Genomic DNA, 27932 nt, shown 5'->3' with positions numbered 1-27932 from the left:
AAGGCGGAGGTGTCTGGGAATGAGGTAAGAATTCATATAGGGGAAGGAAGAGAATAGGAAAGGGAAAAAACAAACTTTTTACTATAATTGCATATGATTTTTATTCAATGCATACAGCCATTTGCATTTTTTACATGTTGCATACATTCTCCCGTAGCATATCAGTTTGATCAATGAATATAGATATATATGCTCAATTAAGTGTCTCATATAGAGAACTAATTTGAAACTTAAATTTTAGGTAAGCAAATGCATGATAAGTTTATTCTGGGAAAGAAGCTAAAATATCTGTGGCTTTATTTGGCTTTTTGAAAACATTCCCACATAAAATTATTATGTTATTAATCAATTAATATACAAAACATGGAACTATATTTTAGCCAATTACTTAAATATAAACAATTTAACATTTATAAAACAAAGTAATTCAGCTTGGGAGCTTTTGTTAATTCTACTAAATTAAATATTAAAACAGCATATTTTTACTTAAAGGTTTATACAAAATAATAAATGTTTAATATTTTGAATCTCAGTTTAAGAAAAAATAGCAAACATTTAAAAACAGCAAATGTTACAATATTTTATATTAAATGTTAATAAATTCACGGCATAATAAATTAAAATATTTTTCTTAACATAAACTGTATCACCATATTTTGGAATTAAATTTTTTTGTAACTAGAAAATGATTTCTGTAAAGATTGCAATACCAAATATTGGAAAAGGTTTAACACCTGTTCTGTAAGTTTCCTCTAGTCAAGAATCCAGTAGCAATGCCCACTAAGAGTGGTTCACACAGTAGGAGGTTATGTTAGTTGATGACAGGGTGCAAGTGATTGGTTCTGAGATACTGGGACATCAACAGGCCAGGAGGGCAGAGGGTACGAGAGGCCATAGTTGTGTTTGTTAGCCATGTGTTTCACATCTCAGAGAAACGCAAGAAACAAAAACCAGCACCTGCCCCTTCTATGCAGCAATGTCAAATCTGCTACAAGTTAAATTATTCAATGAGAGTCTATATTAATTAAATACAAAAAGAGCCTCAGAAATGTAGCTATAATATAGTCATGTCATATTTAGCCATTTAAAAATTATCCTAAATATATATTGCATCAGGATTTATTTGAGCTCTGCTGGTGTTGATGCAGATACAATTCTTCTGGGCCTGCAACACAAAGTAAATAAATAAGTAGACAAAGATGACGTTTTCTATAAATTAAAAAACCTTAACTTTAAATATAAGAAAACACATAGTTCTGTACCTATTCATAAGGATTATTTCTGAGTCTACAGAACAATCGAGCTTATGATCCTGGCATAAATCATACATTGGAAACACAAGACTACAACTTTTGCATTGGTAGACTAGAAGAGAGTGCCCCATTGGAAACAGTTTAATTCATGAGTTTTGCCTGTGTATTGTGGAAAGTTTCTGCTGACATAAGCACACTGACAAGAATTATTAAATAAATAGTATGAGCACAGCCTGGGCAAGGCGAATAGGGAGGTGGGGCAACTCAGGCTGTCAGTCTTGGCATGGCATGTGTCCCTGCTCCCAAGTCTTTTGAAATCTTCATTAATGCTGACCTTCCCAAAGTACAATAGTGTACCAGTTTCCTAATGCCTAGCTCTAGGGCATGTCAAAATATCTAGGACAGCTAGAAAAAAATGCAATAAACAATAATAATAATAATCTTGTGTCTCATGGAGGGAAAGAAACATTAAGAAGAAGCCTTAGGCTGGGCGTGGTGGCTCACGCCTAAAATCCCAACACTATGGGAAGCTGAAGTGGGTGGATTGCTTGAGCTCAGGAGTTCCAGACCAGCCTGGGCAACATGGTGAAACCTCGTCCCTATAAAAAATACAAAAATTAGCCAGGTATGGTGGCATGCACCTGTAGTTCCATCTGCTCAGGAGGCTGAGGCAGAAGGATCACTTGAGCACAGGAGGTCAAGGCTGCAGTGAGCCATGATTGCACCACTGCACTCCAGGCCCAGCAAAAGAGCAAGATCCTATCTTAAAAAAATAAAATAAAATAAAATAAGAAGCCTTGACAAGATTAGTCTCCAGAAAGTTATAGCAACACATTCTAAGTGGAGAGATGTCTAGTTGGAAGGAAAAAAAGGCACTTTCTAAATTGCCTATTGTTTATAAAGTTAAAACCATGATGGACAGCAGGGAAAATAGGAAAAAAGACAAGGAAATGAAATACAGGAAGGAAAACAGTGGTCAGACTGACAGTGGAGAGAGTGTGGATGTCAAAAGCTCTAGCATTAGCCTTGAAATCAGAGATAATGAGAGGTGGGAGCAAGTGTTTCATAGTGACACCCGCCTCAGCTATCCAGAAACTAAGCAGAGCAGATCCTCTTCTCTGCATGATGATTCTTCCAGCTCTTAGGGGCTTTGCTGCTTATTTAGGCTTTCATTAATTTGAAAGCTTAAAAAGTTTCTTCAAAATTAAGCAGATCTTGCTGATAATATAAACACAAAGATTACATAACACCTGCAATATAAAGTTTATACATTTATATGAATATCAAATGATAGTCGCTTGATCAGATATGTAATATTTTGTCAATGGTGAAGTAAATTCTATCTTCTTAAGACAATGCAGAATAATAAAACCCTTATCATATCTTATGAAGGTGATCTTCTGTACCTGCTGCATTTGTATATTTAACTTGAGGTCCTAAAGAAGAATAATTTAAGCCCAAGGTTAGCAGAAGGAAAGATAGAAAAGATCAAAAATGTAAGAGTAATATTTTTATTATAAACAAAATTGACAAATATTTAGACTAAGAGAGAAAAAAAGAAAAGACTGAAAAAAATAAGAAAAGAAAGAGGATATGTTGCAACTGATACTGCAAAACACAAAGGACCACAAAGGACGACTGTGAACGATTATACACCAACAAATTGGATAGTCTAGAGGAAATGGATACATTCCTAGAATCATGCAATCCACCAAAGCTGAATCATGAAGAAATAGAAAATGTGAAGTTTAAGAGTGAGTATGGAGATTGAATCAGGCAAAAAACAAACAAACAAACAAACAAAAAAAAAAACACCTCTCCCATCACAGAAAAGCCCAGGACATAATGGCTTCACTGGTGAATTCTACCAAACATGTAAAGGAAGAACTCATACTAACTCTTCTCAAGCTGTTCCAAAAAATTGAAAAGGAAGGAACACTTCCAAACTCATTTTATGAGACCAGCATTACCCTGATACCAAAGTCAGACAAGGACACTATAAGAAAAGAAAATTACAGGCCAATTTCCCTGATAAACATAGATGCAAAAATTCACAACAAAATACTAGCAAACCAAATTCAACAGCACATTAAAAAGATCATAAACCATGATCATGTGGAATTTATCCCTGGTAAGCAAGGATGGTTCAACATATGCAAATCATTAAATGTGATATACCACATGAACAGAATGAAGGACCAAAACCATATGGTCACCTTAAAAGATACAGGAAAAGTGCTTGACAAAGTTCAACATCCTTTTATGATAAAAACTCTCAATAAATTAAGCATAGAGGAAATGTACCTTTACACAATAAAGGCCATACATGAGAAGCCCACAGCTAATATGACATTCACCAGTGAAAACTGAAAGCTTTTTTTCTAAGATCAGGAGAAATACAGGGGTGCTCACTATCACCACTTCTATTTGACTTAGTACCTGAAGTCTTAGCCAGAGCAATTAGGCATGAAAAATAAATAGAAATCATTCAGATTATAAAGAGACAAGTGAAATATTCTGTTTGGTGACAATGTGATCTTATATATAGAAAGCCCTAAAGACTCCACCAAAAAACTGTGAAAACTAATCAACAAATCCAGTAAAATTGCAGGATACAAAATCAACAGACAAAAATTGGTAGCATTCTATATACTAACAACAAATGATCTGAAAAAGAAAGTAAGGAAACAATCCCAATCTCAATAGCATTAAAAAATACTTAAGAATAAATTTAGCCAAGGAGGTAAAAGACCTGTACACTGAAAACTATAAAACATGGATGAAATAAGTTGAAGAAGACACAAATAAATGGAAACATAGCCTACATACATGGATCAGAATAATTAATAGTCAAAATGTCCATACTACCCAAAACAATGTACAGATTCAATGCAATCCCTATCAAAATTCCAATGACATTTTTCACAGAAATAGAAAATAAATCCTAGAATTTGTAGGGAACCACAAAAGGCTCTGAAGAGCCAAACCAATCTTGAGCAAACAGAAAAAAAAAAGCAGATATATGGAATCATGCTATTTGATTTCAAAATATATTACAAAGCTAGAGTAAGCAAAACCGCATGGTACTGGCATAAAAACGGAAGTATAGATCAATGGATAGAGCCAAGAAATAAACCCATGCATTAACAGTCAATTAATTTTCAACAAAGGTGCCAAGAACACACAATGAGGGAAAGGACAGTTTCTTCAATAAATGGTGCTGGGTAAACTGAATATCCACATGCAGAGACATAAAACTGGATCTTCATCTCATTTAATATGCTAAAATCAGCTCAAAATAGATGAAGACTTAAACAAAAGACCTGAAACTGTAAAACTGCTATTGGTTGAGTATCCTTTATTTGAAATCCTTGAGACCAGAAGTGTTTGGGATTTCAATTATTTTTAAATTTTGAAATATTTGCATACTTACTGGTTGAGCATCCCAAATCCAAAAATTCAAAATCTGAAATGTTTGAATGAGCATTTCCTTTGATTTCAGATTTTCAGATTTGGGATGCTCAACCTATAGAAAAAATATAGGGAACAAGCTCCCCAGCATTGGTCTGGGCAATGATTTTTTGGATAGAACACCAAAAACCCAGGCAACTAAAGGAAAAATAAGTGGGACTACATTAAAAAGTTTCTGCAAGCAAAATAAACAAACAACAAAATAAAAAGACAAGCCACAGCACAGGAAAAAATATTTGGAAAATGTATAAGTTTCCAATAAGTCTGATAAGGGGTTAATATCCAAAATATATAAGGAACTCAACTCAGTAGCAAAAAAAACCAAATAATCCAATTTAAAAATGGGCAAAGGACTTGCACAGACATTTCTCAAAAGAAGACATGTAAATGGCCAACAGGTATATATAAAAAAGCTCAACATTACTGTCATCAGGGAAATGCAAATGAAAACCACAATGAGGTATCATCTCACACCTGTCAAAATGGCTATTATCAAAAAGATGAAAAGTAAGTGTTGACGATAATATGGAGGAAAAGGATCCATTACATACTGAAGGTGAAATGTAAATTAGAATAGCCATAATGGAAAACATTATGGAGTTTCCTTAAAAAACTAAAAATCAAATTCCCGTATGATATAGCAATCCCACTGCTGGGCATGTATCAAAGGAAATGGAATCAGTATGTCACAAAGCTATATCTGCACTCCCAAATTTTCTGCAGCATTATTCACAATAACCAAGCTATGGAATCAACCTCACTGTGCATCAGCAGATGAATAAGGAAAGAAAATGTGGTATATACACGATGGAACACTATTCAGCCTTTATAAAAGAAGTAAATTCTGTCATTTGTGACAACATGGATGAACCTGGACTACATTCGTCTGAGTAAAATAAGCCAGGTACAGAAAGACAAATACTGTATAATTGCAGCCATATATGGAATCTAAAAAAGTTGAACTCATAGAAGCAGAACAGAATGTGCTACCAGGTGCTGGGGATGGGCTAGTAGTTGATGGGATAAGAGAAGAAGTTGGTCAAAGAGTACCAAGTTTCCCTTAGACAGAATGAGTTAAATTTTAATGATCTATTTCACAGCAAGGTGAATAAAGTTAATAATAATATGTTGTATATTTCAAAATCGTTAAAAGAACAGATTTTAAGTGTGATCACCACAAAAAAAAGTATAAGTATTTGAGGTAATGGATATTTTAGTTATCTTTAATGATGCCACAATGTGTACATATATCAAAACATTGCATTGCACTCCATAGTTGTATGCAATTATTATTAGTAAATTAAAAATAAAATAAAAAGTAAACTAAAAAATAAATTGGAGTCTCCCATGGCTTTTTACTTACCTTTTCCAGTATGACTCTCACATGGCGAGTTAAACAGTGTGTGCCTATGAACTAAAGTATGTTTTTGCTTGTGTAACATGTATAAAAGAACAATAGGCCAGGCGCAGTGACTCGTGCTTGTAATCCTAGCACTTTGGGAGGCCGAGGCGGGCAGATCACGAGATCAGGAGATCGAGACCATCCTGGCTAACACGGTGAAACCCTGTCTCTACTAACAATACAAAAAATTAGCCCGGCGTGGCGGCAGGCGCCTGTAGTCCCAGCTACTTGGGAGGCTGAGGCGGGAGAATGGCGTGAACCCGGGAGGCGGAGCTTGCAATGAGTTGAGATCCCGCCACTGAACTCCAGCCTGGGCAACAGAGTGAGACTCCCTCTCAAAAAAAAAAAAAAGAAGAAGAAGAAGAAGAATCATGTTGTAACAGTGTAAGCGATCCTCTTTTTGCTCTCCCTAAGTTATGTTTCTGGAACTCCGATTTTTTTTAAAACATACATGGCACAGGCTTTGTAGTCAGAATGCATGCAGTTTGGAGAAGGACATTCCAGGCTGCCGAGGGGCTGTAGTCTCAGATTGCAGGACTATGTCCATCGATTTTTTTGTGTAAGACTTTTGTCTTGTTTTGGTGCAGGTTGCTTTATAAATACTCACTTTGAGAAGACTCTGTAATAAAAAACAAGTACATTCGTTGTTCAGGTTAACGAAACAGACCAAGTATTAAAAGAAGTCATAATTACTTAAAGAGTTAATAAAAATTCTATATTACTTAAAACAATAAGTCATAAAACACTCTTGACATTGTAAAGTTCAATAGGGCACACTTTTTTTTTTTTTTTTTTTTTTGAGATGGAGTTTCCCTCTTGTTGCCCAGGCTGCAGTGCAATGGCGCAATCTTGGCTCACCTCAACTTCCGCCTCCCAGGTTCAAGTGATTCTCCTGACTCAGCCTCCTGAGTAGCTGGGATTACAGGCATGCACCACCACACCCAGCTAATTTTGTATTTTTAGTAGAGATGGGGTTTCTCCATGTTGGTCAGGCAGGTCTCAAACTCCTGACCTCAGTTGATCCACCTGCCTCGGTCTCCCCCAGTGCTGGGATTACAGGCATGAGCCACCGTGCCCAGCCAATAGGGTGCTTTTTACCAACACTGAATATGAACTTGTCACCATCTTATCCTCCAGGATAATAAAGGAGAGAGTCAGCCAGTAAGTGGCAGATCTTGCTCAACAAATACAGTAAGGAACAGGGTGTGGAATAATGGCAAACAGTGACCTCACTTACAAATAACCACACCAAACACTTGAAATGTTTGAAGAGGTATAACACGCCATCTTTCCTCTTAATCAAAGAACTCAAGCCTCAAGAGTAAAAACAAGCTTCCCAGAAGCAAATGGTCAATAATTAATAGAGCTATGGATACTGAACATAATGCTCAATAGGTATTAAGATGGATGTGTTGAAAAAATAAGATGAATTCTTTCTGTACTATTAAAAATAAAAATGAATGGCTGTGCACAGTGGTTCACACCTGTAATCTCAGTAGTTTGCAAGGCAGAGGTAGAAGAATTTTTTGAGCCCAGGAGTTTGAGACCAGCCGGGACAACATAGTGAGGCCTTGTCTTTATGAAAAACAAAAAAGTAGCTGAGTGTAGTGGTGCCTATAGTCCCAGCTACTTGGGAGGCTGAGGTGGGAGGATCTCTTGAGCCCAGGAGTTCGAGGCTACAGTGATCTGTGACTGTGCCACTTCACTCCAGTCAGGACAACAGAGTAAGACTCTGTCTCAAAAAATAAATAAAATAAAATATGATAATAAATAAAAACTAATATAGTACTTTGACCGTCTAATTACGGAGAAAGTTCTAAATTATTCAAAGTTTAAGATATGCCAGTAATGGAGTAATTTTAGTTTGAATTTTGACTTATTTTCAAAAATTTTTAAAAAGTGATCTCAAAAAGGACCAGCTGCTTATGCAAAAGTCCAAGCATTTTAGGGTCAACATTTTTTGGATCTGAAAGAATAAAAGTTGATATTATTTGCTATGTTATTTGTTTGTTATGTCAAATGGACTATCAAACATTTTGACAAATAAGGAAATGTAAAACCCCAAAAGTCATGACTTCCGCTATTCATTTGAATAAAGAGGAAAGAGCGAAACATGTATTACCCTCTTGCTTATCTGTAACCTTGGTACTTCTATGGGTGTTTTCACATCGTTTTTGTGTTACTCATTTCTCATTACGAGAAGCATCGTGCGATAAGAACATCAGCTGCTGCATCATGATTAACCAAGCCTCCAGTAAACACAGATGGCTGCCCGTGCCTCACCTGGGGCATCCTCAGGACCTTCAGGAACCTCTCCGTCCTGGAGCCTCGCTGCATCCTGGGGACCTTCTGGGTCTCGTGGGGACTGAGATGACACTGACGCCCTGGAGATCTTCGGGGTCCTCTTGCCTGAGTCAGCTCGCTGCTGCTGCAACCACTCATCCTTATAACCATTGCTAATGAGTTTGGAAAAATTGGTAGGTGAACTGTTTTTTTGACCAGGCCTTAAAAAGAGTAAAAGTAATGTGAAACTTAAGCACAAGGGTTAATGATAAAGCAGAAGCAGCATTCCGTGAACACACTAAATAGGAGGTGTCACTGTCCCTCCAAACCTAAAAAACCTCTCTCTCTCTGCCTCTCCCTCTCTCTTTCTCCCTCTTTTTTTTTTTTTTTTTTTTTTGAGACAGAGTCTGGCTCTGTCGCCCAGGCTGGAGTGCAGTGGCCGGATCTCAGCTCACTGCAAGCTCCGCCTCCCGGGTTTACGCCATTCTCCTGCCTCAGCCTCCCGAGTAGCTGGGACTACAGGCGCCCGCCACCTCGCCCGGCTAGTTTTTTGTATTTTTTAGTAGAGATGGGGTTTCACTGTGTTAGCCAGGATGGTCTCGATCTCCTGACCTCGTGATCCGCCCGTCTCGGCCTCCCAAAGTGCTGGGATTACAGGCTTGAGCCACCGCGCCCGGCCTCTTTCTCCCTCTATCTCTCTCTGCCCTTTCGTATGTCCCCCTCTGCGTCTCTGTCTGTCTCACTGTCTCCATTTTTAAGCGTAACAAGTGCATGTCAAAGCATCCCTTGTACAGGGATGAGAGCATGTTTAGTTCAGCTTCCAAAATCTTTCTTTGTGATAGTCAATTAAGAATTAGTAATAATTCTAGTATTTCTCTCTAGTATTTCACTCTAGTATTTCTAGTAATAATTCTAGTATAAGCCTTCCTAAGAAAACACCACCCCCTTCCTTCATAGTAATGGATTGCTCAGAACTACCTTTAAAAACAAAACAAAACAAAACAAAAGAACAACAAAAAAACTGCTGGGTGCGGTGGCTCACGCCTATAATCCTAGCACTTTGGGAGGCCGAGGGAGGCAGCCATGAGGTCAAGAGATCGAGGCCATCCTGGCCATCCTGGCCAACCTGGTGAAACCCTGTCTCTACAAAAAATACAAAAATTAGCTGGACATGGTGGCGCACACCTGTACTCCCAGCTACTCAGAAGGCTGAGGCAGGAGAATCACTTGAACCTGAGAGGTGGAGGTTGCAGTGAGCCAAGATCACACCACTGCACTCCAGCTTGGGCAACAGAGTGAGACTCAGTCTCAAAAAAAAAAGAAAAAAAGGAAAAAAGAGAAAGGAATGAAAAGAGAGAAAGAAAAAGAAAGAAAGAAAGAAAGAAAGAAAGAAAGAAAGAAAGAAAGAAAGAAAGAAAGAGAAAGAAAAGAAGGAAGGAAGGGAGAGAGAAAGAACAAGAGAGAAAGGAAAAGAAAGAGAAAGAAAGAAAGAGAAAAGGAAGGAAGGAAGGAAGGAAGAAAGAAAGAAAGAAAGAAAGAAAGAAAGAAAAAGAAAGAGAGAGGAGGGAGGGAGGGAAGGGAGGAAGGAAGGGGGCTGGGCACAGTAGCTCACACCTGTAATCCCAGCACTTTGAGAGGCCGAGGCGGGCAGATCACTTGAGGTCAGGAATTCGAGACCACTCTGGCCAACATGGTGAAACCCCACCTCTACTAAAAATACAAAAAATTAGCCGGGCGTGATGGCGGACGCCTGTAGTCCCAGCTACTCAGGAGGCTGAGGCAGGAGAATGGCGTGAACCTGGGAGGGGAGTGGAGCTTGCAGTGAGCCAAGATCGCAACACTGCACTCCAGCCTGGGGAACAGAGCGAGACTCTGTCTCAAAAAAGAAAGCCAGCTGTGGTGGCAGGCACCTATAGTCCTGCTACTTGGGAGGCTGAGGCAGGAGAACCACTTGAACCTGGAAGGTGGAGGCTGCAGTGAGCTGAGTTTGTACCACTGCACTCCAGCCTGGGCAACAGAACAGGACTCCATCTCAAAAAAAAAAAGAAATGATTACTTTCTTATTGGTTCTTTCTTGTCCTTATCGATGGTTACCTGCTGCTATTTTACTCTCTTATACAGGTGTGTCTCCAGTCATTTCTTGATGTTAGCTTAGCCTTTCACCATCTACTGCATCTTCACATATCTTACCCTGACCCACACTGAAGAGTGACAGGGCAGTTTGACACGGTAGAGGTAATGTGAGCTTTCAGCTCGATCAGTAGCAACCCACCACCTGTTCCCTCTGAGCCTCCGTCTCAGCACTTTGAGAGACAGAGGCAGGAGGATTGTTTGAGTGCAGGAGTTTGACACCAGCCTGGGCAACATAATAAGACCTCATCTCTACAAAAAATAAAAAATTAGCTGGGTGTGGTGGTGTATGCGTATAGCCCCAGCTACTTGTGAGGCTGAGGTGGGAGGATTTCTTGCGCCCAATCACTTTGTTATCAAGGCCACTCCTAATGCTTCATTTTCTCTCTCTTGCACATCTATAAATACATGTCTAGGTATACCTATATACTTACATATATATAAACACATATGAATACATGTATATTCCCCTCTCTATCAGTCTAGCTTGGTGCTGTCATGGCATTTGTCATAATGCAATGTATCTAATTATTTTTTCCCCATTGGACAAGAAGATGTTTGAAGAATTAGTCAGGTAATTAATAACATTTATCCTAGCATTAAACTTGGATTCTGAGAGAGTAAGAAGACACCTAAGGCCTCAGGGATTTCACTCTCCAGCTGGAGGATCAGCAAATGTCAGTGTGCCTGCTATATCTTCTAACTGGAAACAGAGCCAGCATGCTTACAAGGCACAGACACCTCAGTTCAGGCCTTGGACACAGAAACGTCAGGACCTAGTGGCCCCTACATGCAGGACAAGCAGCCCTGGCAAACTATGGTGAAGGTGGTGTCTTGGAGGGGGTGGGTGCTTCAGGCAGGACACAGCCTGATGGAGGAGCAGGGCCTCCACACTGCCAACCTGCAGCAAGCATGACATGGAAGGGCAGATGTGTTCAACAGCGGCAGAATGACATTAGGAAGGGACAGAAACCACAGTGAGGGGGCGACAGGCACAGCCAGGCCAGGCCGCGGACAGGGCTTCGAGAAGTTGTGTGGATGCTGTCACTGGCGCAGTCATCACCGGAGGAAAGACGGAAGGCCAAACCCAAACCCAGTCCAGACAGTGCGGGCGTAGCTCAAGCACTTACAGGGGGGGGAAGGACAGTCTACTTCCTGTAGGGTCCTTAGGGCCAAGTTGGGTGTCTGCTTTGCTCAGATACTTTGAGTCAATGGCCGGTAGCCTCAGCTGTGTGAGGAAACACACAAAACCCTGAGTTAGTGGAAAGCATTCAACAACTAGAAGAAAACTCACCCATGGTAGCAAAGATACAAAGCTTGTAGAGGCTGGACTTTCAATGTGGTCATTGTAAATGGTCACAATAAAATATAATTCAGCAATCATCTCATTCAACAAGATAGGTATGTAAAAGGGACTATCTGTAACTCAAAAGCAGTTGCTATGTTCGAGTAAAGATGCCATCTGCTCAGGAGAAAAAACAATGAACAACTAACAGCCTGGTCCTGAAGGAATTTCCCACACCCGGATGAAAACATATGTTCACAAAAGCACCTGTATGCTTTTGTAATAATCACCCAGAACTGGAAGCAACCCAGATGTCCACCAACAAATGAATGGATAAACAAATTGTATCATGATCAGCCAATGAAACTCAGCAACAGAAATGAATGAACTACTGATACTCGGAACAGCACGGCCACGCGTATGTAATGTAGATGCATAATGTAAATGCATTACACCACATTGGAGAAGTCAAGCAGGAAAGACTCCACGCCATATGATTCCATTGATTTCACATTCTGGAAAAGGAAGTGTAAGAATTAAAGAAAGAGGAAAGAAACACGAAATGCGGCTTGACAGTCAAAGACAGGTTTTCTTGAGTTAAAACCTGAGATGCACTCCTGGCCGATTGTGGTCAGGAGCACTTTTTCTTACAGACTAAAAGTACATATTGGTTTTAGGGTGAGGGGGCTTATGAGAAGCTTGGAATGTCCATGTGTGTGGAGAAGTTCATGGTAGGGTTGGAAACTCTCTGGGAGGAGGGGAGGTTATCTCGGGGCAGACATTTTTCAGCCTGGAGGGCAGTTAACTCGATTCTGGCATCTTCCTGGCTGGAGGGAGCTTATTTAGGGGCCACCATGTCTCTGGTCAGGGAGGAGTTTGAATGTTTCTGGTTGGAGATGTTACCTGTGGTTCATGGTCATGTTGACCTTAGCTGTTAGGCTAATGCCCCTTGGATTTAGGCGGTTTTTATTAAGGTGAACTTTTAGAATGAGAGGCTTGTCCAAGATGGCGATGCTCCTGCTCTGTCCGGAAGAACTATAAAGACTGAAAACAGATCAGGACTTGCAAGAGTCTGGTGAGGGGCTGACCACAAAAAGGTATAGAAATGCTGGGGGCAACAGGACTGCTATGTTCCTTGACGGCTGTGGTGGTACACAAGGGACACCTTAGTCAAAACCTGGAGAGCAATTCTCTATAAAAGATGGGTTTCACTCTATGTAAATTATTTCTTATTAAAAGAAATATAAATAAATGCTACAGGAAAACTGGAAAAAACCAAACCAAGCAAACAAAATCCATGGAGGTATTGCTAACAATTACAGGAAGAAAAGATGGCTATTCAAAAAAAGGAAACAAGATCACCCGATCACCCTGTAGGTGAGCAAGACCCCCATGAATGCTGCTAACCAACAGGCAACACATGTGCCCCAAGTCTTGTCAAGCGTCCACCACGTGCCCCATGTGGGGCCAGGGCACAGTTGAGGAAGCACTTTGTCGGCTGGCCCACGCCCAGGATGTGATCATCACTCATAGGTGACCTTCGTACCAAAGTGGTGATTGTGTTGTCTTATTAGGGCAATCGGAGCCCATCCCGATGCGCTGTTCATCCCCTGCACCTTACCCAACACCATGTCCCTCTACCTGTTAAATATTCAGCATGTGTATCTTTAACCACCACCACTTGTCACCCTATCTCCTTCCCCACAGTGAGGGGCTGGCTTCAGGAACTTTGTGCAGCCCCTAGCACACTTTTTGTAAATGGGTACTAACTTAGAAACCCCACTTGAGAGTGATATAGCATTTAGCATTTTAAGATTTCTGTAGATATGAGCTGTAACCATGGTTAATATCCAAAGGTTCATTTGTCACTAGAGGCTATAACTCAGTGTAATTGGCCACTTGCACAACATTAAGAGATAGATCTGATTCTTAACATGGTCCATTTTGGCTGAGTGTCTACGGTAGTATGCACCTGTAGACCCAGCTGCTCAGGAGGCTGTGGCAGAGGAGCCCTTGAACCCAGGAGTTCGAGGGTGTAGTGAGCTATAATAATGCCACTGCACTCCAGCCTGAGTGACAGAGCGAGAACTTCTAATTAAAAAAAAATAAAAAACAAAAACAACAATAAAAGGTCCAGTGCCTTTGCACGGATCACGGATACAACACAAAATCCGAATCACAGCTGGACATGGAGATCTTAAAGAAAAAGCATGTGGCCCATTGCAGCCAGTTGACATTCTACTTGGTGTTCAGCTACTCAAGTCCCCAAAATAAACTGAGGGGTTTCCCTTCAAACCAAGATGCTGAGGCAACAGTCTAGGAATCAGGCATAGATAGTTCATAACAACTGCCGCCTATGCGGAGACACATCCAGTCTCTTCACTGTTCAAAACGATCACCCGTCAAGTGACAACGGTGTTCACTCTTATTCTCAGTATCAAACACTACAGTTATTTGTAATGTGAACTTCACCGTTTCACTCACAAACCCCAAAGTTGCAAGAACTGAGACTAATCTGAGACCTGGTGCTGAAGCCCCGGGCAACACTGAGCCCTTGGCGGAGCTGCAGGCCTGACTCTTGTTTCTTCCAGGCAGCTCTTGTTTCTTCCAGGCAAAAGGAAAGGGGATAGAAGGGCCTCTGATCAAGACTTCCCAACAATAGAGCCACCAATTCAAGATTGCTTCCAACTTTCTTCATTGCATTCTTAAAATACACATCCTCTGAGAAGGCTTCGCTGCACGGCCAGTCACTCCTTTGCGATCAAATACACCACCAGGACTTCACATAGAAGAAGAGAATTCATCTTCTCTTCCTTTATTATCAACAAAGAGTATTCCAGAAAATGCTTAATGCTTAAATAAATGAAAACATTCAGAAATGGGATGACTAAATATAAAATTCCTTTTCTGTATTTGCCAGATCAGAAGTGCTAAGCCAGTTTTCCTCTAGATAAGCATTAACTATCTATAAATCATTTAGCAAAAAGGAATCTTACCTCTTAAAGTCATTATTCATAAAAAGAAAAAGAAAGACCACAGTATGGTGGCTGCTTGCCTTTTAGTAGATCCAAACTTAAAACCCAGAGCACGCGGCCGATGCCACGGACAACATAAGACGCCACCAGCAGCTAACATCACAGCACTTAATTACTTGGGGCCACAGAAGCAAAGTGGATGCAGATGCCATCTATTTATGGGCTCCCGTCACCTTTTTTTTCTCCTTTTCAAGTTCCTCAGCCTCTCTTTGCCAAACTGTTTTCATGTCGAAGTCAAAGGGCCCTCTTCTGGATGCATAGCTACCATTGGCCTGATCGGGGTTAAATTCTTCATGAACCATGTAATCCGGCATGGAGGCAGCCCGCACTCTGCAGGGACAGACAGCAGTTATAGCCTGGTGCTCTGAGCCATTTCAGCTCCCTCCCTTCCATCTCCATTGCTGGCTCTCCCTCTCCCTCTCCTTCTGTCTCCCTCCCTCTCTCACTGTCTCCCTCCTTTCCTTTCTCCTGTCTCTCTCCCTCTCTTGGTCTCTCTCTCTCTCTCTTTTCCTCTTCCTCTTCTTTCCCTCTTTCTTTCTCTCCCTCCCTTATTCTCTTCTCTTCGGTCTCTCTTGACATCGGCACTACCCATCCTCCTTGAAAACACAGATGGGCCTTTCCCTTCTGTGCCTGCTAAACAACACACCAACCCCTCCAGGGCCTGCCTCCCAGGATCAGGAGGCCCACTCAGAAATCACAGGGTCTCAACATTAGTAAAACGAGATATACTAAAATATGAAATTATAAAACATATCTTCTAAAATAATTACATCTACCACTTTGACCCCTTAAAATAACTAAGCACCCTTAAACATTTACCATTTAACATGTTCATTTTACATAATAATAACATGTTCTGTTTCCTGTTGGATGGTCTTTTTTAATGTGGGCATTTAAACTAGCAACCAGTCTTCCCATACACACAGCGCATACAGACGGGGCATCAAAGCCACTGGAATGCTTCAGCCTTTAGATCCCTGAAGGACCATCTGTACACATAACAGGTTTGAACAGGGAAGAACACTGCATTCAAATTTGATGTAGCAGCACAACCCCCCCACGCAGTGTCTGAGGGGCTGCAGGGACCCCACCCCCCACCCCGCCCATGTCCTGCTCCTCATTTGCACCTGTTCAGGGCTCCAGGATGCTGAGAAGAGGCCCCAGCTGCAAAGTGGGCATCAAGGGCAAGGTTGAGGAGTAGGGTACCACTGCAGCAAAGCACCTAAAGGAGGTGGCTGGGGGCCTCCGAGAGAGCAAGTGAAGAGGCCAGGGAGCAGCGGTCAGAGGCTGGAAATGCAGGCTTGGAAGGTGGCCGCAGATACCCAGTAAGAGAAGCCACGTGTGTGGCTGAGTTGCTCAGGGAGCACAGGTGTGAGAAGCGGCACCTCTCCCCAGCCCTCCCACTTCTGATACAGTCTGAGGGCAGTAAAAAGCCCACAGAGACAGATGAGCATTGAAAACAACAAAGGGAGGGACAATTTTTTTAAAAAAGCATGTTAAGTTGTAGCTCCTGGGTTCCCAGATTTTCAGTGAAGGACGCATTTCTCCTGTGCTTCCCGCTCTTCACATCCTCGGCCTGTCCCAGGACCTGGAGCAGGTGGTCTGCAGTCCAGAGGAGGACAAGGTCCCAGGAGGACAAAAAACACTAAAGGCCCCAGAAGTAGATCATCACTAGAAGGCTTGGACAATTCGTAAGGACATATGGGGTGGGAGAAGACAGCAAAGGGACAGGGGTACCAACAGTTTGGAAGGAAAAAGCAGAAAGAAGGGACGAAAAAGGCCATGTGGAAGTGTGGATATGGGAGGAAGGGGCATGCCTGAGGTAGTGCTCTCCAGGAGCACCCCAGAGACATGAAGTGCCCCCAACTCCCCCCAAAAATTAACCGTTGGCTCAGGGCACCCAGCTAGAACAGGAGCCGCCCTCAGCTGCAAGAAAGTGCACAGCTGCTTAGAGTCCAGTAGCCGCGGGACCACTGGGCACCCCTCAGTCAGAGCTCAGGGTCAAGGGTGCTCAGGAAATCCCTCCACATCTGCCTAGGGTACTCGGGCTCTACTCTCACCTGAGGCTGCCTGCCCTGCTCTGTTCTTGCAAGTGCAAGCAGCATTGCAGGAGTGCCCCCAGTCTCCTGCTTCCCCTTCTAAGACTCTCTCTTCTTGCTCAGCTCATCCACTTTGATGTAACCTCTGTTAGCACAGAGTATTCCTTTTTTTTTTTTTTTTTTTTTGAGATAGTCTTGCTCTGTCACCCAGGCTTGAGTGCAGCAGTGCTATCTTGGCTCACTGCAACCTCTGCCTCCTGGGTTCCAGCAATTCTCCGGTCTCAGCCTTCCAGGTAGCTGGGACTGCTGGCGTACACCACCAGATCCAGCTAATTTTTGTAATTTTTGTAGAGATGGGGTTTCACCATATTGGTCAGGCTGGTCTCGAACTCCTGACCTCAGGTGATCCACCCACCTGGGTGTGAGCCACCCTGCGTATTCATTTTAAACTACAGAGGGAACCAGAATCCTGAAGACAAAAGCCGCACTGTGACCATGGCAGAACATTCAAGTAACACCAGATAACTACTTGAAAATATATCTATGGTAGTCCTATTTTCAAACCAAAAAAAATGGGGAAATAGCCTGAAATGATTTTTCATTTTACCTCTCAATCCAAGAGAGGTGGTTTTGGACATAAAGTTTGCATGTCCACAAATAGACATTTCTTAGACATTTCAAATATTAGGGGAAAAATGGCTCCTCATAACTCAATACTGAACGTAGAAATTTAGGATTTCATCTATTTGTAGCTTTACCTAGTGCCTTTTGTCTTTAATGAGAACCCTTTGGGATAGGCTGCTATTTCTACGTCAGGAGGATGTGGTCAGTCCTACTGAGGGACAGGACTAGCTGGATTTCCTAGGCCGGCTAAGAATTACTAAGCTTGGCCGGGTGCGGTGGCTCAAGCCTGTAATCCCAGCACTTTGGGAGGCCGAGACGGGCGGATCACGAGGTCAGGAGATCGAGACCATCCTGGCTAACACGGTGAAACCCCGTCTCTACTAAAAACTACAAAAAACTAGCCGGGCGAGGTGGCGGCGCCTGTAGTCCCAGCTACCCGGGAGGCTGAGGCAGGAGAATGGCGTGAACCCGGGAGGCAGAGCTTGCAGTGAGCTGAGATCTGGCCACAGCACTCCAGCCTGGGTGACAGAGCCAGACTCCGTCTCAAAAAAAAAAAAAAAAAAGAATTACTAAGCCTAGCTGGCGAAGGTGACCGCACCCACCTTTAAACACCGGACTGGTAACTCAGCTCGCACCCGACCAATCAGATAGTAAAGAGAGCTCACTAAAATACCAATGAGGCTAAAAGCAGGAGGTAATTAAATAGTCAATCATCTGTTGCCTGAGAGCACAGGGGGAGGGACAATGATCAGGATATAAATCCAGGCATCTGAGCTGGCAGTGGCAAACTCCTTTGGGTCCCCTCCCATTGTATGGGAGCTCTGTTTGCACTGTATTAAATCTTGCAACTGCACACTCTTCAGGTTTCCAGAACCCTGGTTTTCTGACAACTTAGGCTATATCCCTCAAAGAGCAGGCTATTGTAAAAAAGAACCTGAAGTTGTCATGTCACATGCTTGCTATCAGTATGAGACATTTGTATTTTTAAAATTCAAATTGGGCTATTTTTTTTTTTTCCTGTAAAGATAAACAAAAATGTGAGTGCTTTAAGATACTTACTCTTGCTGGTTGGCTGTCGGTGGCTTGCTGTGGTGGATATACCAGTCTGGCAGGGAGTAGGCCACCGGGGAGCCTTTCCTGGTCCCAGGGGCAAAGTGCTTCAACAAATCTCAAAGAGAAAAAGACATGGCTGTAAGATACCTCGTTGCCCCTACACAGACGCACAGCATTGCCAGTGATAGGCTCAATTTACAAGGGGAACTGTAGGTCTCCCTGGGGTTGCCTCTGGGATTCAGGGGCTAACAGAGCATCCCTGATCCTCACCTGTCTCTGCACAGGCTGACAGGTGGGCGTCCTGCTTTGTGCTCAGGAAGGGACATCCTGTATGCCTCCCCACATCTCACTCTTTGCAGATCTGGACAGAGCTCTTGGTCTTGAGCTGCATCTATGCAGGCCAGCATCCACCAGTTCCTGGAGGGGGCCCATCCCTCCACTGCTGAGGTCTCCAGGGGCTGCACATGAGCTGGCTCCCTCATCCTCAGCTACCCTCACACCATTCTCCTAGCATAGGACAGTCTGACTGTCCTCTGCCACTGTGGAGCTGTCCCTAACCCCACCCCCACCATTTCCAGAAGAAGCTACCCCTGCAGGTTTCCAGATGGGGAAGTAGGATACAAGCCCCTGAAAGGTACCTGGGAGATTTCACAGTCACCTTGGAGCCAAACCTGAGAGGCACAGAGAGTACAGGGTCCTTCTCAGAGGCCCAGGCCAGTCCCGACTCGCCCACTTGCTTTCTAGTTCCCCACACTTCCCTCCTCTGGTTTCAAAAGGCAGGGAGTGGGAAGAACTGACTTTCCTGATAATAAGGACAGCAAAATGATAACAGTGCCCATGGCAGTAGCAGACAACTTTGGCTGACCTATTACTATCAATAATAAAATTTTAACTTTTCTTTTTTTTTTTTTTTTTTTTTTTTTTTACTTTTAAAGCACTTTTCGTTGTTAAATGTTTCCGACTTACAGGAAACATTGCAAGAATAGTATGAGTTCCCCTGTACCCTGACCTAAGCTCCCCAGATGATATTCTACCATATTTGCTTTATGTTTTCTCTCTTTGTCTATCCCTCTCTCTCATTATTATTTTTGTTGTCATTATTGTTTTCAGAATCACTGGGCAGCGTGTTGCAGACATAATGCCCAGTCATCCCCCTATACCTCAGCGGATGTTGCCAAAAGACATTCCTGACATAATCATGGCACAATGATCACATTCAGGAAACTACTATTGATGCAATTCTTTTATCTGATTTACCGACATTCAGAGTTTGTCCCCGTAATGTTCTTTTAAACAACAGCAGAAGGAGGTGAATCTAAGAAAAAATGTCTAGGTCCTGTTCTCTGAGTGTCACACCTAGTCCATCAAATTGTTTGGTCCAACATTTTTAATATTAAAGCAAAGATGTCACCATTTTGCTTCCCATTTTCTTTCTGACAATCCCCACAGGAGTAATGGCAGCCAGAGGAGAAAAAAGGTTAGTGTCGCTCCAAGTCACTGACCCCAAGACTGGCTCTGAGACATTTTAGATGTGGTCTCCTAACCCTCTGAGTAATTTCTGTTGAGCTCAAATACCTTAGTTTTTAGCATGATTAAGCAGTCCTTTCTCAATTAAATCATGTATCAAAATTTGATCCTCATCAACATCACACTGAAACTCATCTATGGTCTTCATTTTCTAAAACATTTTCATACAAAGGACAAGCCGCAATGAGAATAAACAACAGGAAACAAAACCTTTTCAAAAATTAGCCAAGAATTGGTAGCGTGCAAAGACAGATTCTCTCTTGGAGGCAACTTCCTGAGATTCTCTTTGTAATAAGAATATAAAGTGGGTGAAGGAAGGTTGAGTCATCGCAAAGGCATTACTCAGAAGAAATACCCTACACAGGCAATTCTGTGAATTCGGCCTATTTATTCTAACATCATAACAATTAGCTCATCCCTGGAGAGCATGCCCATCCCTACACCTAGTTAATTAACCTAAATTTCCAAAGGCCCTAAGCTAAACATGTAGACTCTATAGTAATATTTTTATATGGAAGAAATGAGGAACAAATGCCCCCCTCACCGCCCACGAGGCTGCCACATTGAACAGGGCAGGGGGGCGCTCACCAGGCCTGCCACCTTGTTTTGCGAGCTTCACATATTCGGAATCTGTTTCTTTTATCCAGTATCTCCGAGTCCCAGGCAGGTCCCTGCTGTGTGAGTCTCCCAAATTGCTGAGACCTGGGATCTGGGACGCTGGTGGGGCATCCACGGCCTTCTCAGAGCGCTTCACTGGAACATGGTAATACCAATCTATAGAGGAGAGAGGCAGAGGGCCACGCTGTTGCTGTGTGCCAGGGTGGCCTCTAGTCCTCTACCAGAGTGTCTATGCAGACACCCCCATCAGGTGGAGTAGTGCAGACCACAGAGCCTATTAGCAAGGAAGAAAATGCCCTCTTCTGAGTTCCTGATGTGAATCATAACACAAGCCATGCAATCCAGTCTCTACTTCCCACCAAGATGCCACCACTGGCACCAACCGAGGGGAAAGCTCTGAGGGCTCAGCCTCTTTCATGGGCGCTTTAGCGTCCCAGGGAGTTACCCAAGCCTCATTAGGTCTCTGTCTCTCTCTCCTAATCCTCCATAAAAATAAGACAACTGTATTTCCAGTTATGCTGGGAAATAGACATTCCTGAAAAATCCCAGATCACTTAAATAAAATGTTATGGGTAAGCCTGTGGAATATATGGCTAAATGTTGACCAAGATTTGCTAAATTTAGTATGCTAAAAATACTGAAATCTAAGTTCTGTCACAGAAATAACAGCCTGTTTGAACACATTTACCACTAGCACAAAAGTGAGAAGAAGCAGGACTGGGGAGTGGTCAAAGAGACCTGTCCACGGAGCAAGGGCGCTCGAATCAGCTCAGCAGCCCGTCTCCATATGAGCGAATACAGTACCTTCCCTCCACCCAGACTCCGCACGTGAGAGTTCATCTCACCTTATCACTCTCCTTCTCCATCTGTCCTTGTCCCTTTCATTATTATTAATGTGTAATTACTGTTTTTTTTTTTTTTTTTTTTAGACGGAGTCTCGCTCTGTCGCCCAAGCTGGAGTGCAGTGGCGCGATCTCGGCTCACTACAACCTCCTCCTCCCAGGTTCAAGGGATTCTCCTGCCTCAGCCTCCCGAGTAGCTGGGACTACAGGCATGTGCCACTACGTCCAGCTAATTTTTGTATTTTTAGTAGAGACGGGGTTGATTGGCCAGGATGGTCTCGATCTCTTGACCTCATGTTCCGCCTGCCTCAGCCTCCCAAAGTGCTGGGATTACAGGCGTGAGCCACCGCGCCTGGCCTACTGTTTTCAATAATAATGGCTTTGCTTATGCCTGAGGCCAAAGAGGGCAGTGAAAGGTGGCCAGAGGTCTAGATGGTTCCTGAAAAGTGGTGGAAACAAGTGACTATGTCTTATGGAAAAACTTCTCAGGTGGAGACTCAGAGATTCTTAAGGTGACTGGGTTTGGCTCCCTTGAGAAAGATCAAGTTGAAACACAGGGAGTGTAGATTGTGTGGCTTCTGTTGTCAAAGGTCCCATGAAGAAGCCAGGCACAATCAAGTGGAGGAGGAGAGCTACTCTCTGTCCTTCCTCCCTTCCTGATTGGAGCCCATGCTGAAGGGGCTGTGGACAGAGAAGCTGAACATGGGCCTGGTGAAGCCATGGGGCTCCCTAAGGCCTTGAGCTGAGGGCATCCAGGACAGGCCCTGCAGACTGGCTTGGGACCACCCAGGAGACTCCCTGGAGTCCTATTGGGAGCTTCTGTCAGGTGAGTTGGCAAAATCCCAGGGACCTGGAGTTACCAGTGTTTATTGATGACCCTCACAAAGAGAAGAGATCTGGGGCATTCAGACAACTGGTGTTCTAGGTAACTATTTGAATCTGAAATTGCTTAACTAGATACCCAAATATGAGACAAAAAAATCACACCTGATTGAGAACTTTAGAAACAAAACCCAGGAAGAATGTCAGATACAAAAGATGCAATTAATGTGACATAAGTGACTGGGTGTATTCAGTAGCACCTATCAGAATGTGCTGTCACAGGGGCAGTAGGTTCAGAGTCTAACACAATACCCTCTTCTTGGGTAGATATAACGTCTAATTTTATGTGTCAACTTGGCTGGACCGTGGTACCCAGATATTGGTAAGGCATTATTTTAGCTGTGTCTATGATGTTTTTTAGATGAAAATAACATTAAAAACAGTAGAATTTGAGTGAAGTAGACTGTCCTCTGTAATGTGGGTGAGTTTCCTCCAATCAGAGTAAAGCGAAAATAAAATGCTAAGCCCCATGCCCCCCCACCCCCATCCCCCAGCTGACTAAATGAATCCCCCTACTCAGCCAAGGGCATTCCAAAGTAAACCTGAAAAACTAATTCAGGCCATAATGGGAAGGGAGGTTGCACGTGCCTCCTTATACCTTCCTTCCATTGGAATTCAGGCAGAGCAGACCAGCATTATCATTAAAACAGAGATCTTAAGACTGAAAACAGACTGTTTGTGGCAATCAGAGACCAAATTGCAACCTGACTGTAGTAGAACATCACATGACAGATAGCAGGTCCTGAAAGAAATTGAAGTCTTTTACCACAAAATACATTTCTTTGATATAGTTTGAAATGGTCCTACAAAGCTGTCTCTTGTGGGGAAAATCTGCATTCTGTAGAGAATCCCCTTCCCTTTCCAGCTCTTTTCCTGATCCAGGAGAGAATTAACTGAGTCTGACACCTTTTTAGGTCTGATAAGAGATGTTTACATCTACTCTCTCTGAAGTTGGCTACCTGGAGACTTCATCTACGTGACAAAATCCCTAGTCTCTGCAACTCCTTATCTTAACCCAGTCACTACTTTCTATTGATTCTGTGTCTTTGGATAATAACTTGCAACCAATTACCAATCAGAAAAATCTTTAAATCCCCCTATGACCTGAAACCAACTCCCACCCACATACACACACACATACTTGGAGTTATCCCACCTTTTCAGACTGAATCAATGTATTCCTTACATGGATTGATTGATGTCTTCCTATAACTTCTGTCTCCCTAAAATGTATAAAATCATGCTGTGACTCAACCATCTTGGGCACATGTTCTCAAGACCTCCTGGGGCTGTGTCACAGGCCTTGGCCACTCATATTCAGCTTAGAATAAACCTCTTTAAATATTTTACAGAGTTTGACTCTTTTTGTGGGCAATTAATTGAAAGTCTTAAGAGAAAAGAGTGAGATTCCCTCAGAAAGAGGAAAGTCTTCCTCCAGACTGCTCTGAAACTCAAACTGCAACATCAGCTCTTCCCTGGGTCTCTGGCCTGCTGGTCTGCACTGCAAATTTCGAACCTGCCAGGCTTCAGAATCATGTGAGCCAATTCCTTAAAACAAATCTCTTTCTCTCTCTTTACATCTATCTATCTATCTATCTATCTATGTATATATGTGTATGTATATAGAAAGGTAGACATGGATATGCTGTTGGTTATGTTGGTGTGGAGAATGCTGACTAATGCAGTAGACACACAGGAAAATAGTAGTGAATAAATCAATTCATGTAAGCATAGAGAAATGAGCAGTAACCATCCTTTAAAGCTAAAAGCTTAGACATTGAATTTTTAATGGATGGTATTTAATACAGACAATCTTTTAAGTATCTAAAGGACATTAAATAGCTGAATAAACACTATATGATTTTGTAAAGGAAAGAAAAAAATTGGAAAAGGTTTAAAGAATTGCACAAAAGATCACACAGAATCAATTTAAGAATGAATAGGAGAATTTAGCAGCTTCATAGTCTGATCATATTCAGTTCAAATATTTTCTTTTGAGAGAAGGCATTTTATTGTTGCTTTATTTTTCCACTCAGTGTTTTGATTACTAATTAATCCACAGAGAACAGTGTGTTGTCTACCTTCTTCTCATTACTGGAAGCTGTGAATAGGCACTGAACTCGAATCTGGTTGGCCATTTCTTTTTTTTTTTTTTTTTTTTTGAGACGGAGTCTCGCTCTGTCGCCCAGGCTGGGGCGCAGTGGCCGGATCTCAGCTCACTGCAAGCTCCGCCCCCCGAGTTTACGCCATTCTCCTGCCTCAGCCTCCCGAGTAGCTGGGACTACAGGCGCCCGCCACCTCGCCCGGCTAGATTTTTGTATTTTTTAGTAGAGAGGGGGTTTCACCATGTTAGCCAGGATGGTCTCGATCTCCTGACCTCGTGATCCGCCCGTCTCGGCCTCCCAAAGTGCTGGGATTACAGGCTTGAGCCACCGCGCCCGGCCATGGTTGGCCATTTCTAAATGCGGGCAAAGGAGGCACTCAGAGAGCAAGGGCCCGGATCAGTAAGAACCAACCGTGATCACCTCATGCGCGTGCGCGCACACACACACACACACACACACACACACACAGGGGGTTAAAGGGACTAAGAGTTATCACAGCTTTTATCATGCAAAACACATTGTTGGCACTTGTACTGTATCAATCATTTACTATCCTATAGATTTTTTTATATATAGCCTTCCCTGCCTTCTCGTTTGCCAAATATTAGTACCCTTATTTCATCAGTGAGGAAACACAGTCTGTGACAGTCTATAAGATAAACTAAAGATCCCCCAGCTCTTCTGGTCTCTAAGGCACAAGGCAGCGTGTTATGTGCTCACATACCCGTGGGGCACAGGCTCCTGCTTTAGGCTGCTGTGGCCTCACTTAACAGCTGTGGAGTCACTTACAAAGTGTGTGACCTTGGGCAAATTACTCCAAACTCTATAAAACGAGGGTAATGTTACCTTGTAGGGCTGTTATGAGGTTAAATGAGTTAGTATATATTAATATAAAGCACTTAGAATAGTGCCTGGCAGTTATTAGTGTTCCTTAGTGCTGTTCATACAGACAAGGCCACTAGAAGACACCAACAAGTCACATAAAGGCTCCAGAGCCCACTGGGAAAAGGCAAATCAGTCAGGCCTTCTGTGCTGTTCCCTTTCCAATCCCCAGCATGGCCACACTATCTTCAATAGTGGTCACAAGGTAGCGCTCTGGCCTGGCAGCATGTTTAGAGTATGAAGAAGGGTCACAAATGGTTCACTTCTGAGCAGATGTGCTGGCTCCAGTGAGCCGACCAGCTCCAACTCGGCTGTCCCAGCTGATCCCTACGACCCTCTTCTCTACCTTCTTACAGTCTTTCACAATAAAATACAACAGGAATAAAGAAAAAAAAAATTACAGCATCTCAAGACTTATTCTTCCTTCCCCTCTCCTCCGCTTCAAACCCTGGCACATAAGAAGACATGAACCTCACTGAATTCCTTTTCCTGTATCCAGACACTAAAACCAAAATGTATGTTTAACTTGCTTGGGGTCTAAAGTAGGAGCAAGGTCTAGGGATTCAGTGAAATACCTAGGGGATTGATTCTGCTAGAAAAGAAACTTCCCAGGTCAACATTCAGGAACGCAGTTGTGAGAATTGTATAGGGTTGAACTATGACAATGAAAACTTTCAAGGGATCCTGTTGCTCCAGATTGAACCAAGATAGGTAGCCTTGGTTCTCTCTTGTTGAAAATAAAGAAAAAGAAGACTTCCCCCATTCATATGTCTCTTTAAGTCTTGATTTCACACGCAGGCACAGGAGCAGTTTGTGGCTTTCTTTGACTTGTTAGTTTTATCAGTTGGTCCTCCATCGTTCACACCCCCCTCCAGCCCACATAGAGGACGACGGGTCCACAGCGTGTCTAGCAAGCAGAGTGCACGCACCCAGCTCTTTCTGGCCGGGACGCGCTCAGGGCGCACTCACCGCAGGGAGCGTAGCGGTGCGTGGCGCCCTGAAGTTCCTTGCTCGTGTTCCTCATGGTCAGGCGCTGCACGCTGCGGGAAAAGACAGATGCTGCCGGACCTGGTGCTCGCGGGTGCGCTGGACGCTGCCTGCTTGACCCGCTGCCAGAAGCTGCAACTGCAAAAGCAAAATCTGCGCGCCCCCTCTGGGTCGGTCTGTACGCCTCCACCTGACACGCCTGCAGGCGCCTTGCGATCGCCTAGCGCTGGCACTTCCATGCAGGGTATACAGCAGGGGGCATGTCGACGCCAGGTAAACAGAAGGGAGCACATCACGCCGGTATACAGCAGGAACACATGCACGCCAGGTAGACAGCAGGGCATGTCTACACAGGGTACACAGCAGGGGCGTACGCACTCCGGGTACACAGCAGGGGCACATTCACGCGGGGTATTCAGCAGAGACGCGTGCGTGCAGCGCACACAGCAGGGGGTACGTCACGTCGGGTATTCAGTACAGGCACATCCACGCCAGGGACACGGTAGGTACAGAGAGGACAAACAACAGGTAACCAAGGGACCGCGGGACTTGGGCAGGCTGGGAGATCCCGCCCTGTGCTCATCCCAACTCGGCGACAAGGTGGTCCCCTCCCTCCAGCCCCGGCGCTGCACTGCCCGCACCGTGAGCTCCGCACAGTGGACAAGGCCGGGGCCCCTGTGGGCGCCCCCATTGTCCTCCAGCCCGCTCAGGCTCACCAGCTCCCCGCGGGTCTCCGTGGGTGCTGCCTGCAGCGCCCGGCGTTGGAGTTTTTACACGGCTGGCGGGCTGCAGCCAACCAAACGCAAACTCCCAGGGCACTGCGGAACCACAACATCGGCGTCGCCAGGGCAACGGCTGAACGGCCAACCGGCGGGCGCAGCGGGATCACTGGCAGCCAATAGGGGAAGTCTGGTGGGCAGCGGTGGACCAATCAGGGCCGGAAGCAGAGCGCGGGCGCCGCCTGTCAACTGCCCGGAGCGCAGAGCCGCACTACCGCAGAGCTGCGCGGCGATGCCACCCGGAGCCGGGCGGGACTTAGCGGGGATGGGAGCAGGGCCTCACTGTTGCAAGCGTGTGGGGGTGTGGGGGTGTGGGGGTGTGGGGGTGTGGGGGCGTGGGGACGTGGGCGCAAGGCAACAGTCAGGCCTCAGTCCTAGTGCTGCTCTGGCTGGGAACCACAGTTATTGCAGAGAGGTCCAGAAAAATTGGGGACATACATCATGTTTTCCAAAGGATAACTGTCTCACCCTAAAAACAAAACAAAGCAAAACACCCCACCAGTATACAAAAAAAAAAAAAAAAATTTACTAATGTGATGCAGGAGTAATGGTTCACTTAGTAAAGGAATCCTTAATTTTAGACAAGTTTGCTTGCAAATTTCTCATGTAATGCGTTTTTTAAAGACTAATAAGTATTTGGAAATTGTGTGTCGATGATAAAATTATGTGAACATTCTTCCTTATATCTTATTTTTCGGGAATAATTCTGTTTTGTAAGTTGAGAGACTTTTTTTA

The 27932-nt window shown here is 43.6% G+C and overlaps 2 protein-coding genes across 3 annotated transcripts in view; one reads left to right on the top strand and one right to left on the bottom strand.

The window, feature by feature from the left end:
* SUN3 (Sad1 and UNC84 domain containing 3) overlaps positions 1 to 27932 on the top strand; it is a 101010-nt gene that overhangs the window by 15799 nt on the left and 57279 nt on the right. The window lies entirely within an intron of this gene.
* On the bottom strand, positions 81 to 27448 carry CUNH7orf57 (chromosome unknown C7orf57 homolog). Of its 2 annotated transcripts, none has more exons than XM_033194219.1 (9): positions 27135 to 27448; positions 26401 to 26471; positions 20691 to 20876; positions 18582 to 18690; positions 15033 to 15189; positions 11670 to 11767; positions 8410 to 8630; positions 6734 to 6745; positions 81 to 1165 (listed from the first exon to the last, which is right to left on the bottom strand). In XM_033194219.1, the coding sequence occupies exons 1-9, from the start codon at positions 27251 to 27253 to the stop codon at positions 1113 to 1115; spliced, it is 1026 nt and encodes a 341-aa protein (XP_033050110.1). In that variant the 5' UTR covers positions 27254 to 27448; the 3' UTR covers positions 81 to 1112. The 2 variants fall into 2 exon arrangements, with proteins under 2 accessions (XP_033050110.1, XP_033050112.1); XM_033194221.1 differs by having other exon boundaries at positions 8410 to 8582.

This window comes from Trachypithecus francoisi, unplaced genomic scaffold (assembly GCF_009764315.1).
Source record: "Trachypithecus francoisi isolate TF-2019V2 unplaced genomic scaffold, Tfra_2.0 Lachesis_group4, whole genome shotgun sequence".
Lineage (NCBI taxonomy): Eukaryota > Metazoa > Chordata > Mammalia > Primates > Cercopithecidae > Trachypithecus > Trachypithecus francoisi.
The sequence above is the reverse complement of the archived record's forward strand: the minus strand, read 5'-3'. Positions and strand labels throughout refer to the sequence as shown.